The sequence below is a fragment of the Silene latifolia genome, chromosome X (assembly GCF_048544455.1).
Source record: "Silene latifolia isolate original U9 population chromosome X, ASM4854445v1, whole genome shotgun sequence".
Lineage (NCBI taxonomy): Eukaryota > Viridiplantae > Streptophyta > Magnoliopsida > Caryophyllales > Caryophyllaceae > Silene > Silene latifolia.
In genome coordinates this window covers 7,902,759-7,918,290 of record NC_133537.1, presented here as the reverse complement: position 1 = coordinate 7,918,290, position 15,532 = coordinate 7,902,759, and the positions used below count along the sequence as shown (strand labels likewise).

Sequence of the window (15,532 nt, the reverse complement as noted above, 5' to 3'; positions counted from 1 at the left end):
AACTGGAATTTTAACTGTCGTCTTTGTTCGTCGGAGACGGATAACATTGAATCGCTTAATCATCTTTTCCGTGACTGTCCTACTTCGTCTAGAATTTGGCTGGGTTCTCCATTGGGGATTAGAAGTAATGTGGGGAATAATATTTCTATCCAAAGATGGATTATTAACTGGTGTACTTTGTTGACCAAAGAAAAGGGTGTGGATGCTATTTCCTTCTTCTGTAGCACTCTTTGGCAAATCTGTGTCTACGGAATGATCATTGTTTTCACAACCGCTTTCGTCTTTTTTCTGCTGCTATGCTTGCTCTTTTTTCAGATGCTATGGCAAACATTACGGCTCATGGATCAGTTAACAAATCCAAGAATTTCCTTCTTAATATGGATATCTATTCCTCTCATGATGTAGTGCGTATAAAGGATCATTTTCCTGTTGCAATCATTGCGGACTCTCTCTGTGGAAATCATGTTAGACTTAAATGTGATGCTTCCTGGACTTCTGATTTTCGAGGAACTGCAGGATGGTTCTTTAAAGATATGACTGGTGCCATGGTTCAGTTTGGTCAACGACGGTTTTGGGCTTCCTCTCCTCTTCAAGCTGAATGTTTAGCTTTGTTTTTTGCAGTTTCAGATGGATTGAAGCATGGGTTCAGGCACTTTGATGCATCAACAGATTGTTTAAGTCTCGTCTTACAAGTTGCTGGCATTTCGGATCCACATCAGGAGATCAAGACTATTTTGGATTATATTTCTACTTTGTTTTTAAGTTGTCATTGTTTTACTTTGAGTTACTGTCCTAGGTCTTTGAATAGGATTGCTCACAATCTAGCTAAGAATGCTAGGTAATTGTGGGTCGTCCGACTTTCTTTCTATCAAAAAAAAAAAAAAAAAAAAGTTTATTTTATTCCAGTCCGTCTTGCTTAAGACCGTCTTAAATCAGACCGCAATAAGACCTCTCACAAGTGAGAAGAAGCACATGGGTGGTGGGACACCCCCATGTGCTTTCCCACTCACACCCTAAATGGGTTTTTTGTGAGAGGAAATGGTATTCGTCTGATCATTTCAGACGGATATGACGGTCTAAAATAAGAATTTGTGATTTTATTCAACATATCAACCTAAGATCTGACAGCACCGACAATCCGACGTCAATCTTCTTTTCATTCCCCCAACCACTGTTCCAACATACAAGTTCACTATCAAGCACGTGTATGAATCTTAAATAACTTTACCAGCTAAATTAGTTGACGTTTACGTAAATTACTCTAAGTACCTCTTACTCCTGAAGTCGTAATTTTGCTAGTCGTTTCAAAGATCTCAACTCTCGAGTTAACTAGTCTTTTAGGACGGTTGTAAGCATGAAATGAATTCAAAAATAACTTTATAACCTTAATTAACAGAAATTCTCATTATAAACGGGTCAAATATCCACCCACTTTAAGCATAGGACCATTTTAAACATATTTGACCCGTCTTTCACTTTAGACGGATATATCCGACTATAGTGAGACTAACTGATTAAGGATTAATGCTTACATCATACTTCCTCCATTCAAGTCCACTCTACCACTTTCCTTTTTCACGTTTGCCAACGCGTGTTTTACGCGTTAAATAACGTTAGCTACGTATTTGCAAAAATTATAAAAGTTATATATTTTTAATATACTCGTAAAGACGAATCAAACAAGATCTCACATGAATATATTTGCACTTACGTATCGAGAGAAAATCAAAATTAAGAGTAAGTCTTGCTTAAAACGGGTTGGATTTTAAGACGGATCGTTGTGTGAGAGGAAATGGGTAGAGGGGACAAATGTGGGACCTCCCATGTGCTTCTCCACTCACTCTAAATGGGTATTTTGTGAGAGAATATGGTATCCGTCTTATTAATAAGACGGATACCTTGGTCTGAAATAAGAATTGGTGCAAAATTAAATACATAATTGTGAATAGTGTACAAAAGTGAAATAGGTAGAGTGGAGTTGAATGGAGGAAGTACAATCTAAGTCAAATCAAGTCTCTATTAACACTTCACTCACACTGACTATACTCTGAGCAGATCCACCACCTATCCTTCTTTCTTCAACGAGCAATGACGACAACCTCGAGCAAGCTTACGTCACCTCCAATGGCGGCACTTCTTATCCTCCTCTTTATTTCCGCCATAGCAGAAGCTTCGGTGCACGAGTACAAAGCTCAAAAATTCATAAGCAAAGGAAACTCTTTCGTCGTCCATGGCGGTAGCGAAGGAATTTACGCTTCTCCTTCTCGCGATTCCTTCATTCGGTATTACGCTTTCACTCTCCTCCTTTTCCTCTTTTTTTCCGCTCTTATTTTTAATTATCGATTTTTATTATTACTAGTATTAGAGCTCGATCTAGTACTTTTTGAATTCAATTGAAGTGTTTCGTTATCGATTTCATCAATTAAGTGTGATTTTTAAGTTATTTGTTTTGTGTATTGAAATTTGATGTTTAGAGGATTTTGTTGTGTTGTGATTAGCTGAGAATTTTATGTAATTGTGATGCTGTTAATTTGCGAAACGTTGAGAAGAGAATGTATGTGTTGTATTTTTAGGAGAGGTGTTAATTTGAGCTTGCGACGAGGTTATTGGAAGTGAAGAGATTTTGCTGAATTGGTGTCCTGGGAAGTGTTGCACATTGGATTAAACAGGAGATAGCTGATCACGAGAGTTGTTAATTAGAGCTTGAGATGAGGTTATTGGAAGTTGAGAGATTTTGCAGATTAGGTGTCGTGTGTGAGTGCTTCACATTGATTAAAGAGGAGATAGTTGATCACTTTATAAACGAGAGTGAGAGTTGTTAATTAGAGCTTGAGATGAGGTTATTGGAAGTTGAGAGATTTTGGTGAGTTGGTGTTCGCGTGTAAGTGTTTCACATTGATTAAACAGGAGATAGTTCACATTTTATGAACGAGAGTGAGAGTTGTTAGTTAGAGTTATTGGAAGTTGAGAGATTTCGCTGAGTTGGTGTGGCATGTAAGTGTTTGACATTGATTAAACAGCAGATAGCTAATCACTTTCTAAACGAGTGAGTTGTTAGTTAAAGCTTGAGATTAGGTTACTCGAAGTTAATAGAATTCGCCCAGTAGGTGTGACATGTAGGTGTTTCACATTGATCAAATAGCATTCCCTGATCGGCTTATAAACCAGTGATTTACTTTACCTATTGTCATTTGGATTTTGGACAAAACCTCATTCAGGCTTATGAATGGACTCACTTTTGTGTGACGAGGATGGTTACTCTAATTGATTCGTCCAGTATCTAGTCAGAGGCTTGGAGCACATTCGTTTTGAAATTGTCTGCCATATTTGTCTTGTACTATACAAGATTACAAGGCTTAACATAAGAATGTGGTACTCTTAAAGGAGTGTTGGAGGTCGGTCCTTGATATTAATATGCGTAAAGTGAAAACATTATTGTAGGAGATACTCCGTACATGGGACCTTGCAGAATGCCAATGAATAGTCTTTTTTTCTCATTCTTGTAGTTTATAAGTAGTGTTTTATTATATGTTGATTGCAACTTGGAATATTATTTACGCAGTTTTAAGCATGAAACTTCATCGACTTCCTCATTCTTTCTAAATCCAGATTTGAGAGAACGACATTCCGAAGACCCCTAGCTTCCTCCAACTTCAGTACTAGGGTCCATGCCATAATCTTTGAGGTAGATGATAGGGAAACGATAGGTGGTTCAGCTTATGGAGGTCAAAGAGCTGTCTGCTGTACTCAAGACCTTGCAAAACTTGGTGTTTGTAGACAAAAAGAGATTATTCATCGCCAATCTGCTATAAATCCTGGTTGGCCACAAGTATTTAGTGTCCCTTTCGAGGTTGATGAATCTGAAGCAACTTTTCCTTCTAGATCAATTCAGATTACAAAAACCGGGATGTACAATTTGTACTTCATTCATTGTGATTCAAGTCTACAGGATGCGGTAGTGGAGGGTAAAACCGTGTGGAAGAACCCTACTGGCTACCTACCTGGTAGAATGGCCCCTCTCGTGAAATTCTATGGATATATGTCACTTGCATTTGTGATTCTTGGCATTTTCTGGTTCTCGCAGTACGCAAGATTCTGGAAAGAAGTTCTTCCTGTTCAAAACTGTATAACATTAGTTATAACACTGGGAATGCTTGAGATGGCTCTGTGGTACTTTGATTATGCTGAATTTAGTGAAACTGGAGTAAGACCAATTGGGATTACTGTTTGGGCTGTAACCTTTGGTACAATCAAGCGTACTGTTTCCCGTCTGCTCGTATTGATGGTTGCGATGGGATATGGAGTTGTAAGACCCACTCTTGGTGGTATCACGTTCAAAGTTGTTACGCTTGGAGCAACGTTCTTTATTGCATCGGAAGTGCTTGAGTTAGTGGAAAATGTTGGAACTATTAGCGACCTTTCTGGAAAAGCACGACTTTTTTTGGTCCTGCCTGTTGGATTATGGGATGCTGTTTTCATATTATGGACCTTCAATTCTCTTTCTTCTACATTAAATAAGCTTCAGGTAGTTTTCCCTGCTTCTATCTTCCATTACTTGCGTCAAAGTAACTCTTGTGAGACCAATGACCATGCCTGTTTATATGCAAATATTTTGTAAGTTGATTGATGACATTGATCAATGCATATCATTGTTTGCACTGTTTGGGTAGTCATGGTACTATAGGGATTATTACTTGGGCAAGGAGTTATGTGTACATTCTAAGCTTACTTGAAACTTCTGTTTGTTATGTGACTTACGTTTGTATGATTATACCTTAGGGCTTAAGGTGACCCTGTGGCTTGCAGCTGTTTGAGGAACTCTCTTTTGGTTGTGGTTGCAACTTGCAAGTGCACAACATTACTATCAGACTAGTATTGAGATCATATGGTTTTCTGCAGTTAACCTTGTCCAGTTTGTCTATGACTTCTTGTTATTGGCCTTATTGATAATTTGCAATTTAGCACCCAGAAATAGTATAGAGTTTCATTATTCCTCTGAACTATCTAGGTAGTTAAGATACCAAAGATGCAATAAGATGTTAAAACTCTTCATGTTGCCCCTATCTTATCTGTCTGGTTTTGTGTGATGTCGAGATATAATAAAATTTGTATATTTCCTTTTCGTTAAATCTTTGTTGTGTTATTCAGGCTCGTCGGATAATGGCAAAGCTGGATATATATAGGAAGTTCACCAATGCTTTGATGGTAGCTGTTCTTGTGTCTGTGGGTTGGATATGCTATGAGGTACATAAAACTGCAGACGTCTTACTAAGATTCATATAGTTTCTTGCTTTCACATTCAGGGCCGTTCTTGCGATAATTCTTTCCTTCTATCTGTTTATAATTTTTTTTTCTTTTTTTGTATGTGTGTGTACAACTAGTTTTTCTTTAAAACATTCTGCATTCTGCAAGCATATCCATTCTGCGGTTGTCTTCAAAAGTTCAAATAGCCCAATGTATTGAATGCAACCTTGCAACAGCCCTCATTTTGAACATACATCAAATGAAACAAACGGAAGTTTGTACGAAAATAAAAAGAGCTAGTTCCTGATTTCTTAAACCAGAATTAACTGGGAGTTCCAGGCTTCAAGAAACTCAGGCAGTTACTTCTGCAACGAAAAATCATGATGACCCTCATACAGCAACTTAACATAACCCCTTAGTTTATCTGATTCACTTCTAGGTCTAAACAGTAAAATTTGTTGCTACCATCATTTGTATGGTTGGCTAAAGCAGTTATGTAAGGCGTTCCTTTCCTCCTAAATACCTGTGTGGATTCTGTCGTCATAAGTTGGACTGTAAAAAATAATAAGAGGCGAATTTATTGTGGATGCAGAGGGCTCTGCTAATTGGTTGTTTGTGAATTAAATATTTCAAATGAGGCCATGATGGCTAGTTTTTTTTTTTTCTTTTTTGTGGATAAAGCAGAAAACTTGTGCTTTATGTTGGTTCAAGATTATTACTATTTAGGGCTTGCTTGGAATGGGAGTAATTATTAAGGGAGTAATGAGAGCTAAAATAAGAAACAGGAGGAGATTGGAGGTTAGTGGTGGTTGTGGAGGGTGGAAAGAGGAGGTGAGGGAGGAATTATTACCTCTATATGGAGGTAATGCATTACTTGGGGGGAGAGGTAGGGAACAATTACTCCCTTAATGGAGGGAATATTACACTATATTTCCCCATTTCTATCCATTTATATCTCCAACCCCCATCCCTTCCCTCCAGTTTTTAGTTCATTTTAGCTCTATTACTCCCTTAATAATTACTCTCATTCCAAGCAAGCCCTTACTAGTAGTTCTTCAGTTAATGGAGTGATTCATGGAAACATTCTGAAACAAAGCTACCTGTCAAGTTTTCTAGCTCTAGTGTAAAACTAATTTTCCATGCTCTTTATTCTATTATACTTGATGCCATTATAATCTCTTAATTTGTTACTTTGGTACTTGCAGATATATTTCAAGTCGCATGACACATATAATGAGCACTGGCAGAACGCTTGGATTATTCCAGCATTCTGGCATGTCTTGTCATTCTCTCTTCTATGTGTGATCTGCATCCTTTGGGCCCCGTCTCAAAACTCAACGAGGTAAAAAGCTAATTCTCATTGCTTTCCAGATTTATTTCCCGTTGCCTTCAGGTGTTTATTTAGGTAGAACACTCTCTCAGAGGGGGAGCATATCATTGTTGATGGCCTAGGATAAAGTCATGTCTTTTTTTTGGACGACCACGCATAGGCTTGAACCTGAGACCCTTAAGAATCACCCAAGTTTTAACCACTAGACTCCACCCTTGCGGGCAATCAAAGTCACGTCTTCTCATAGTTATGTCTTGTAAGACCATCTTCTTAGCTAGGACACAGGCAAATCATTGACTTTCTTCCCTCACATGGGACTTGTACCTGCAAACAGGTATGCTTACTCCGGGGACGAAGATTTTGACAAAGATAGCACCTTGACTCTCATAAAGCCAGCCCCATTGCCGTCAAGTGATTTTCGAACCCCTTCTGATGATCCTATGCTGGGAAGCAAGGAGCTATCTAATCTTGACTCGGAAGTAGAAAAGACTGCCTAAGTCCTGTCTTCAATTTAAGTTAGCTATGTAACCATATCGCCATATTTGTGTCCTTGTGAAGATCACATTAGCCATATGTATTGCCAGCTTTACTCTGAAGAATGATCCATAGAAGCGAAGTTCACCGGGGTTAAATACTTGGCTTTGCTTTTAGTTTGTAGTTACTTGAGTAAATTGGTTTGTTATGTCATGCTCATGCATATAGATTTTGTATGATTGTAGACTTGTAGTCAATTGTTTAATATCTGCCCAATAAATTCTACGACCTAATAATATGTAGTTCAGTTATTATCGATTTTATTTCAATAATGGTACATTGGTACGAACGATAACAAGCATGGTAGATAACTAGTAAACTGTAAACATAATGTGATACGTAGTAATTTACGTGAAAATAAGTGTCGTTTTTCATATATTGACAGCAACAATAATAATGTTGTGTTATCGGTCTTATTACTCTTATCTACGATTAACTGTTAGACCGCTTTCAAGTTAATCTATATGATTTGAGTTTTGAGTAATACACTGCTAGCGAGAATCTAGTGCAAGAATATGGCTTTGCCGAGAGGCGAGGCAGGGGGGAAGGGAAGGGGAGGGAAGGGGGATAGACAAGGTTCTAGATCCTTCTTAATGTTGCCAGCAATTTGCTGTGAACCACTCGTGCACCATTGAATTAAGAATACGGTATCCTGTCCTCTTCATTTGTATAATGTCGCCCTAATTAATGCTCCTTATGGAGTATATATCGAATAATATGCTCAATGATTCTGATACACGCTGTCAAATACTTCACGTACTACCCATGTATATTATTTTAATATTTTCTATAGGCTAGGATAGATGTTAGTATTATCTTACCAACAAGTCATTTTTAAGACGGTTATATCCGTTTTAAGTTAAAATGGGAAGTAGTATCTCACTTGTATGGATAAGACAAAAATGAAATATCTAGGGAATAACAAGATGTTTGTCTTATCTATGCAAATGAGTTATTGTTCGATCCTTCTTAAACTTGAGAGGATACTTCCGTCTTAAATGAGAATTTGTGTTATCTTAATTGGTATAGTATATGTTTTAATGGTAAAATTGATTTAAATCCCAGCCCGGCTGAATGTGGTGGAATTATACGAGATGATTCTGGTAATTTTGTCCCAACTTATTTATTTTCTTGTGGAGTTTGCAATTCAATGAGAGCCAAAATGAGAGCTCTCTTGGCCGGATTGGAGCATGTCCGTTCTCTTCATATCACGAAACTTCATGTGCTTGTGGATAATAAATCGTGTGTGAGCTTCTTTCGGGATGATCAGCTACTAAGCAACGGGTTACGTCCCCTAGTCCAGCGCTGTAAAGAGATAATAAAGCTAGATGGGTGGTCCGTTAAGATAGACCACTCCTATAGAGAAGCCAATCGTGTTGCTGATTGGCTCGCTAACCAAGGAGTCTTCGTCCTCGTTAAATACTATCTTATCTGCCCCTCCTTTAGATTTACGCACTATTCTTCGTGAAGATGTTCTAGGTGTTTCTTTATCTCGTATCGTCACTAGCTAGTATCGGGGATTAGCCCCTCCTATGTACCCACAAAAAAAATAAAAATAAAAAATCAAAAGATAGTATTTAGATCAATTTTATCATTAAAACGGATATTGTCATTGAAGTCGAAGACTAGCTAGGCTCTTCATTTGAGAGCCATTGTTGCAATGTCGGATGGGAGCAAAGAACAATCCAATATTGTTTTCACTAAGGAAGGCGAACGTTCTTGTTATTTTCTAAATGATAATCAGATGATTATTTTTCTAAGATATATTTAAGAAATTTACTGGATATTTTGTTGTTTTATGGGTGAGTCCTAACTCCTAACTAGGGATTGCAGTGGGTCCAAGACCCGACCCAGTTCCTTTAAGTCGGATCCATATGGGTTGGGTATGGGTCTAATTTTTTGGGATCCATTGGACATGGGTCGGATATGGATCCTGCCTAAAATTTTAGCTAGGTCGCACTATAGCAGTTACATGACTAAGGCTCGGTTTGGTAAAACGAGCTGAAAAGATATCAACCAGATAAGGAAGCTGAAAATTAGGATTTAGGAGCTGATAAGCTGACTGACTATATAAAAAATGTTTGACAAACTAACTGAAAATGTAACTTATTTTGGTGAAATGACGTAAAGGGATATAATAATTATTTACTATATTATAAATTGAAAGGGTAAAAAGGTAATATAACCTGGAATCGGGTACCTGAAATCTAAAATGCTACCCTAGGTAGCATTTCATTTCAGGTAGCTTATTTTGGCAAATAAACTACTGCCAAACACCGCCAAAAAAAATAAGTTACCTAAAATTATTGACAAAAAAACTACTTTAGTCAAAATAAGTACTTGAAACGACATGTCAAACAGAGCTTAAAATTACTTCAAAATTAAACTTTACCTACACCTAACAAGGAAAAATGCAAGGACAACAATAGATTTCAATGAATAAAGTTCTAACTTCTTCTCTTTGTCAGTTTTAATAAATGTAACTCTCAATTCAATGAATAAAGTTCTAACAGATCTTGTTTGATTTATCGTCATGAATGCTATAAGAATATCAATTTTTTATAATTTTTAATAATGCGTAGCTAAAGATATTCACGTTGCAAAACGTGTCTCGACAAGTGTGAAAAAGTCAATGTTACCATTGGTGTGGTATGGAACGAGTATTAACAATAGATAACAATTTCCATCTATATTTCGTTTGTTTTAACAAAGTGTCTTTTGCTTGTGACGGATACTATCCGTCATAAGCTGAAGACAAAAAAAAAAATGGAGCATCTATAGATAGTGCCACTGATATATTGTAAAAGGAGCACTATTCGTCTTTAGCTTGTGACGAATAGTGCACGTCTTCAATGAAAATTTGTGTTGTTTTAATTTGTTTACTTAAGTGTAATTAGCATTTATGTTTTGGTACTTAAGAGAATGATATCATAAGCTTACGTGTTAAGCAATGCATGCATGCACGTGGATGTCGGCATAATTAGGCTGTATATTGGTTGACTTGAATAATAAATAGAAGATGATGATTTAATAATTTGTGTGATTAAGCGAAAATAGTTGTATGTATGGGTTCGACGCAACATAAGAAAACCATGGTCACAATAATTCACACTTATTTGGGGGAGCATCCAGCTCACCCACCCTCTTCATCAGTTTTCCTGCCTTTTTTTTTGGTTTAACCAATGTATTTTATTGGCTAGTTTCAATTTTGGAGACTCTTTGTTTACCGGTCCGAGTTCTCTCCATTTACTTAAAAATAGACTTCATTACTTATAATAAATAGTTCGGATTAATTCTTGTGATGATCTAATATTTGTAATCATTTCATAGAAATTAAGTTTAATAAATAAAAAGAGAAAATATATTAAAATATGAATGTATTAGAGAGAAAATGAAGAGATGGAAATAAAGAGATCCAAATTCTTTGTTTACTTACCCCAAGTTCTCTCATCCAATTGGTGAATTATGCAATACTCAGCAAGTTGGTGCCATTTTCTATGGAATCAAAATTGATCTAGCAATAAATTATACTTGTGACGGTTTTTTCAAAAAGACCTCTTACAACCTTCTCTTCCAATATAATCCTCTTTTATTAGGAGAGAGGGCTATAAAAAGTCTTTTTAAAAAGACAGTCACAATGAGATTGTGTGTTAACTAAAGATGACATGATATCTACAAATATAAGTACATATATTTTATCTAACTAACTAGAATTTTCAAGTATGAAATTAATATTGGTCTAAATGAAATAAAATAGTATGTATGTTGTACAATTGAGTACCATACTATTGTAGAAAGAAAAATTCACTCGTGAATCTTAGAGTAGCTCGATTGTCTACATAATGGGTTCATTGTGCATTTGTGCCAAAAAAAAATGTAATTTGGTCATTGAGTAGGCTATCCACAACTGGTAATTTAGGGGCTGTTTGGTTTGGGGTCATTAGGAAAGGGAAAGAGAATGAAAAGATTTAATTCCCTTTGTTGATGTTTGTTTGGTGTATTTTTCCTTACCCTTACCCTACTTTCAATGATAGAATCAGCTATTATCCCTCTAAACTGATACCCCCACCCCCCCAAGGGTATCAATTTTCATTCCCTTGCTAACAACAATCAACACCACAATTGTCAGTTTGACCTGCCGCCAACCGCCACCTCCGGCACCATCCACCTCAACTGACGTTGACACCACCACAGTTGTTTTCGGCGCCAGCCATGCACACTCCATCGCCGGCGACCCCCTTTCCTTGCCACCGTCTAACACACCCCAATTAACAACCCCCAATTCCAAACCACCACCATCACCCCTGAAACCTCCGCCCTCATCCCCATAAACACCAGTTCTGGTATTTTTGATGATGGGGGAAGAGGTTTCGGGGGTGGAGGTGGTGGTTCACGAGTGCTTGTGTGCTTTATATGTTGGGGATTTGTGGTTGTGCGAGGGAATTAGGGTGCCGTGCGAACATGTTTCCCGGCGAGGTGGGACGCCGACAGCACGGGTGGTGCTGGTGCCGGTGTATCAGATGGTGGTTTGTGTTGGTGGTGGTGGTTGTAGGTGGTGGATGAGGTGTCTGTTGGTTTGAGGGACAATAAATGATATGATTCCCTTTCTTTATAATTTTACAACCAAACATGAAATTATATTAGGGGCCATCCCATTCATTACCCTCTTTTTCCCTTTCTTGATTCAATTCTCTTACCCTTTCCCGAACCAAACGCCCCCTTAGTCACTTCATAATTATTGTAGAAAGCTTGGAATAAGGTATGAAAACTCGTGGCAAAGTATTCTCCATTTCGGTATGAACAAAAAATCAACTCCTCAATTTCTCATACTAGTTTTAATTTAAAATCAACTTTGCTAATCTCTCACTCCATTAAATTCACAAGATCAGTATAATCTCTCACATTAAACAAAAGTTATTGTTATCTATCTCCAAGAGTAAACCCTAGTCATAATCGGTATTAGTCACAAATATTAATCGCACATCTACAATAATAACAATTAGATCTTTGTAGTGTGACTTATCAGGTCAAGTTTTCAAGCAAATAATACTTCCAATGTTAACATCTTGCACTCTATATTGTACTTAATCTCGTGACTACTTTTGTCATTTTCATTTTACAAACTAAGCTGGTTGACCTGTTAGAACGAATATATTTACAATCTAATCATATAAAAGATTAGGATAGATTGTCTTAGATTCATAAATGAACAACAAAACAGATACAATTGACAATCGTATATGTAGACCTCGTTAACCCGATTGTCAAAAAACAAAAAAAAAAAAAAAAAAAAAAAAAAAAAAAAAAAAAAAAAAAAACTACTACTCTACTAAACTAGTCTATACTCTATACTATACACTACTAGTCGTCCGTCTACAAGTTGTTCATTTCTATTTCTATCCCCTTTTCATTTCCAAGCATCCAACACAAAAACACCAACTACATCATCACTCACCAATTCCACCACCTTTCTTTCATACTAGTCATACTACTAGTAGTAAAAAAAAAAATAATGGACGGAGCCGAAAATAGCTCCTCTCCGCCACATACCGCATCCGAGGACGGATGCGGTACTTTTAGCAGCAGCGGAGAGTTAGGAGGAGTAGTATTAGTAGAGAGTTTGGGGTCGGCGGAGAAGATCATCCTTCGGTGGGATTCCACCGTCTCTGAGGAGGCCAGAGATAAGATGATCTTCTCCGGCGATCGCCTTGAGGTCGACCGCTACCTCCAAGCGGTCGACCATATTCAAAACTCTCTCCGTTCCGTCTCCCTTTCCTCCCCTACCCCTAACCCCGACACCACCACAACCACCACCATCCAAATCGCCATGGCTCGTCTTGAGGATGAGTTCCGGACTATACTGCTTTCCAGCTCTACTCCCGTTGATGCGGAGTCGCTTCTCGTCGACACTCCCCGGTCTAACTCCAATTCCCGCTCCTCCGATCACTTCTCCGCTGCCGTCGCCGCCGCGGCCGAAGCCGACGGTAGTAGTCGTGGTGGAGGTAGCGGCAGCGGCGGTGGAGGCGGATCGTTTATGCGTAGTATGCGATTATCGACGAGTATACGCGAGATCGATTTGATCGGTGAAGATGCGGTCGCCGATCTACGTAGTATCGCGGAGCGAATGATCGCTGCCGGATACCTACGCGAATGCGTACAGGTATACGGCAGCGTTCGTAAATCGAGCGTTGATGCGAGTTTCCGAAATCTAGGGATTGAAAAATTGAGTATTGGTGATATTCAACGACTTGAATGGGATGCGTTAGAGAATAAGATCCGCCATTGGATTAAAGCTGCGAAAGTTTGTATTCGTACTCTTTTCGCAAGCGAAAAACGGTTAAGTGAGCTCATTTTTGAAGGATTGAGCTCATCGTCGGCGGTTACGCCTCCGTTACAGCCGCTTTTTTCGCTGTCGTCGCCGTCTCGGTCGTATTCGTTTTCTTCGTCATATTCGGAGGCTTGTTTTCTTGAAACGGTTAAAGGTCCGGCGATTCAGTTGTTTAATTTCGCTGAAGCGATTAGTATAAGTCGCAGATCACCTGAGAAATTGTTTAAGATTCTTGATTTGCATGATGCATTGGCTGATTTGTTGCCTGATATTGATGTTGTGTTTGAGTCGAAGGCGGCGGAGTCAATTAGGGTTCAGGCGGCGGAGATTTTGTCGCGGTTGGCGGAAGCAGCGAGGGGGATTTTGTCCGAGTTTGAGAATGCGGTGCTTAGGGAACCTTCTAAGGTTCCGGTTCCTGGTGGTACAATTCATCCTTTGACTAGGTATGTGATGAATTATATTAGCTTGATATCTGATTACAAGCAGACTTTGATTGAGTTGATTGTTTCAAAACCGTCATCAAGTAGTAATTCGAGGTATTCAGGGGAGTTATCCGTACCAGATTTCGACTTTACCGAGTTGCAGGAGGATAGGACTACCTTGGCATTGCATTTGATTTGGGTGATTGTTATTTTGGAATTCAATTTAGAGGCCAAGTCCCAGCATTATAGAGATACTTCTTTAGCTCATTTTTTCATGATGAATAATGTGCATTATATTGTGCAAAAGATTAAAGGAACGCCTGAGCTTCGGGAGATGATTGGGGACGAGTATTTAAGGAAGTTAACCGGAAAATACAGGATTGCTGCTACAAATTATCAAAGGGCTACTTGGGTAAGAGTCCTTAATTGTTTAAGGGATGAAGGTTTACATGTAAAGGGGAGTTTCTCGTCCGGAGTGTCCAAGAGTCTGCTTAGGGAACGGTTTAAGTCTTTCAATTCCATCTTCGAGGAAGTCCATCGGGTTCAAGCCACTTGGTTGGTGCCTGATACCCAGCTTCGAGAAGAGTTGCGGATATCTATAGCTGAGAAGTTGCTCCCAGCTTACCGTTCCTTCCTTGGCCGGTTTAGGAGTCACATTGAAAGCGGTAGGCATCCCGAGCAGTATATCAAATATTCATGGGAAGATTTGGATACGGCTGTGCTGGATTTATTTGAGGGTAACCCAGCTACGCAACACTTACGGAGGAGGTCACAGGGATGATGATTTTTTCCACCATGATGCTAGAAACTAGAAACTATGATGCGAGGGTAACCCAATTATACAACAATGCACATGACATCTTTCTTAGTTGGTAAAGTTTTTGAGATATTTACTTGTGATCTAGGCCCGAAACGAATCAGCATCAGAGTTTTCCTTGTAGCTTCCGTTACACCAAATAAGAAGAAGCTAGGAACCCTGATTCTTTAAAATTTTGAAGTAATTGGGTCTTTGTATTCCTGATCAATGGTGTATCTTGGAGATTTCAAATTTTGGGGCTGCTTTGGCTTATTGATCGAGGATATCATGATAGTAAGCGGCAAAATGTGAAGGAAAGCCACTCCGAATCCAAGACTTCGCACGCTTCTATCCTGTAAGCATGTCTTGTGCTTGTACCACCGTTAGATTCTTGCCTTTTGTTCATATGGAAACTGTTCAACGTGTGCTTTTATCCTCAATGCGCAATTATTTATAATCAGCATTCTTTCTCTGTATGGTATTTATTCCACTGGAAATAACTTCATCTGCTTATACCATTATTTTGTTTTCTGACTAGTTGGATTAGATAGATTACTTGAATTGAATTCTACTGTTATCTGTTCTTTTGAAATAATATAGCTGTATTAAAGCATTCAAATTTTTTGCTGTTATAAGCTCAAGTGTGGTTATTAACCTGTGGGTCCTTAAAGTATGAAAAATCCGGTTGAATAGTTACTGAGACGTAGTCTTAGAATGTAAGGATTTATTGACCAGTTTGTTAATCAAGCTATGTTACTCTTGCAAGCTTCCTACATCGTCCGACACTAGGGATGTTGACTGTTGTATACTAGGTATAGCCTTTGTTCATTTTTGTGAAGCAAGCTATCTGTGATAAATTTTCTAAAATAAAGGTCATC

At 38.3% G+C, this 15,532-nt stretch overlaps 2 protein-coding genes across 2 annotated transcripts; both read left to right on the top strand.

The window, feature by feature from the left end:
• The first annotated feature begins 1,984 nt into the window (after positions 1–1,984).
• On the top strand, positions 1,985–7,368 carry LOC141622719 (uncharacterized). The gene is made up of 5 exons (XM_074438721.1): positions 1,985–2,282; positions 3,610–4,525; positions 5,149–5,244; positions 6,450–6,586; positions 6,909–7,368. Exons 1-5 carry the CDS (start codon positions 2,089–2,091, stop codon positions 7,069–7,071), a joined length of 1,506 nt encoding a protein of 501 aa, XP_074294822.1. The 5' UTR covers positions 1,985–2,088; the 3' UTR covers positions 7,072–7,368.
• Positions 7,369–12,468: 5,100 nt separating this feature from the next.
• Positions 12,469–15,267, top strand: LOC141622715 (exocyst complex component EXO70B1-like). The gene has a single exon (XM_074438719.1). The coding sequence runs from the start codon at positions 12,621–12,623 to the stop codon at positions 14,637–14,639; it is 2,019 nt and encodes a 672-aa protein (XP_074294820.1). The 5' UTR covers positions 12,469–12,620; the 3' UTR covers positions 14,640–15,267.
• Positions 15,268–15,532: the final 265 nt, after the last annotated feature.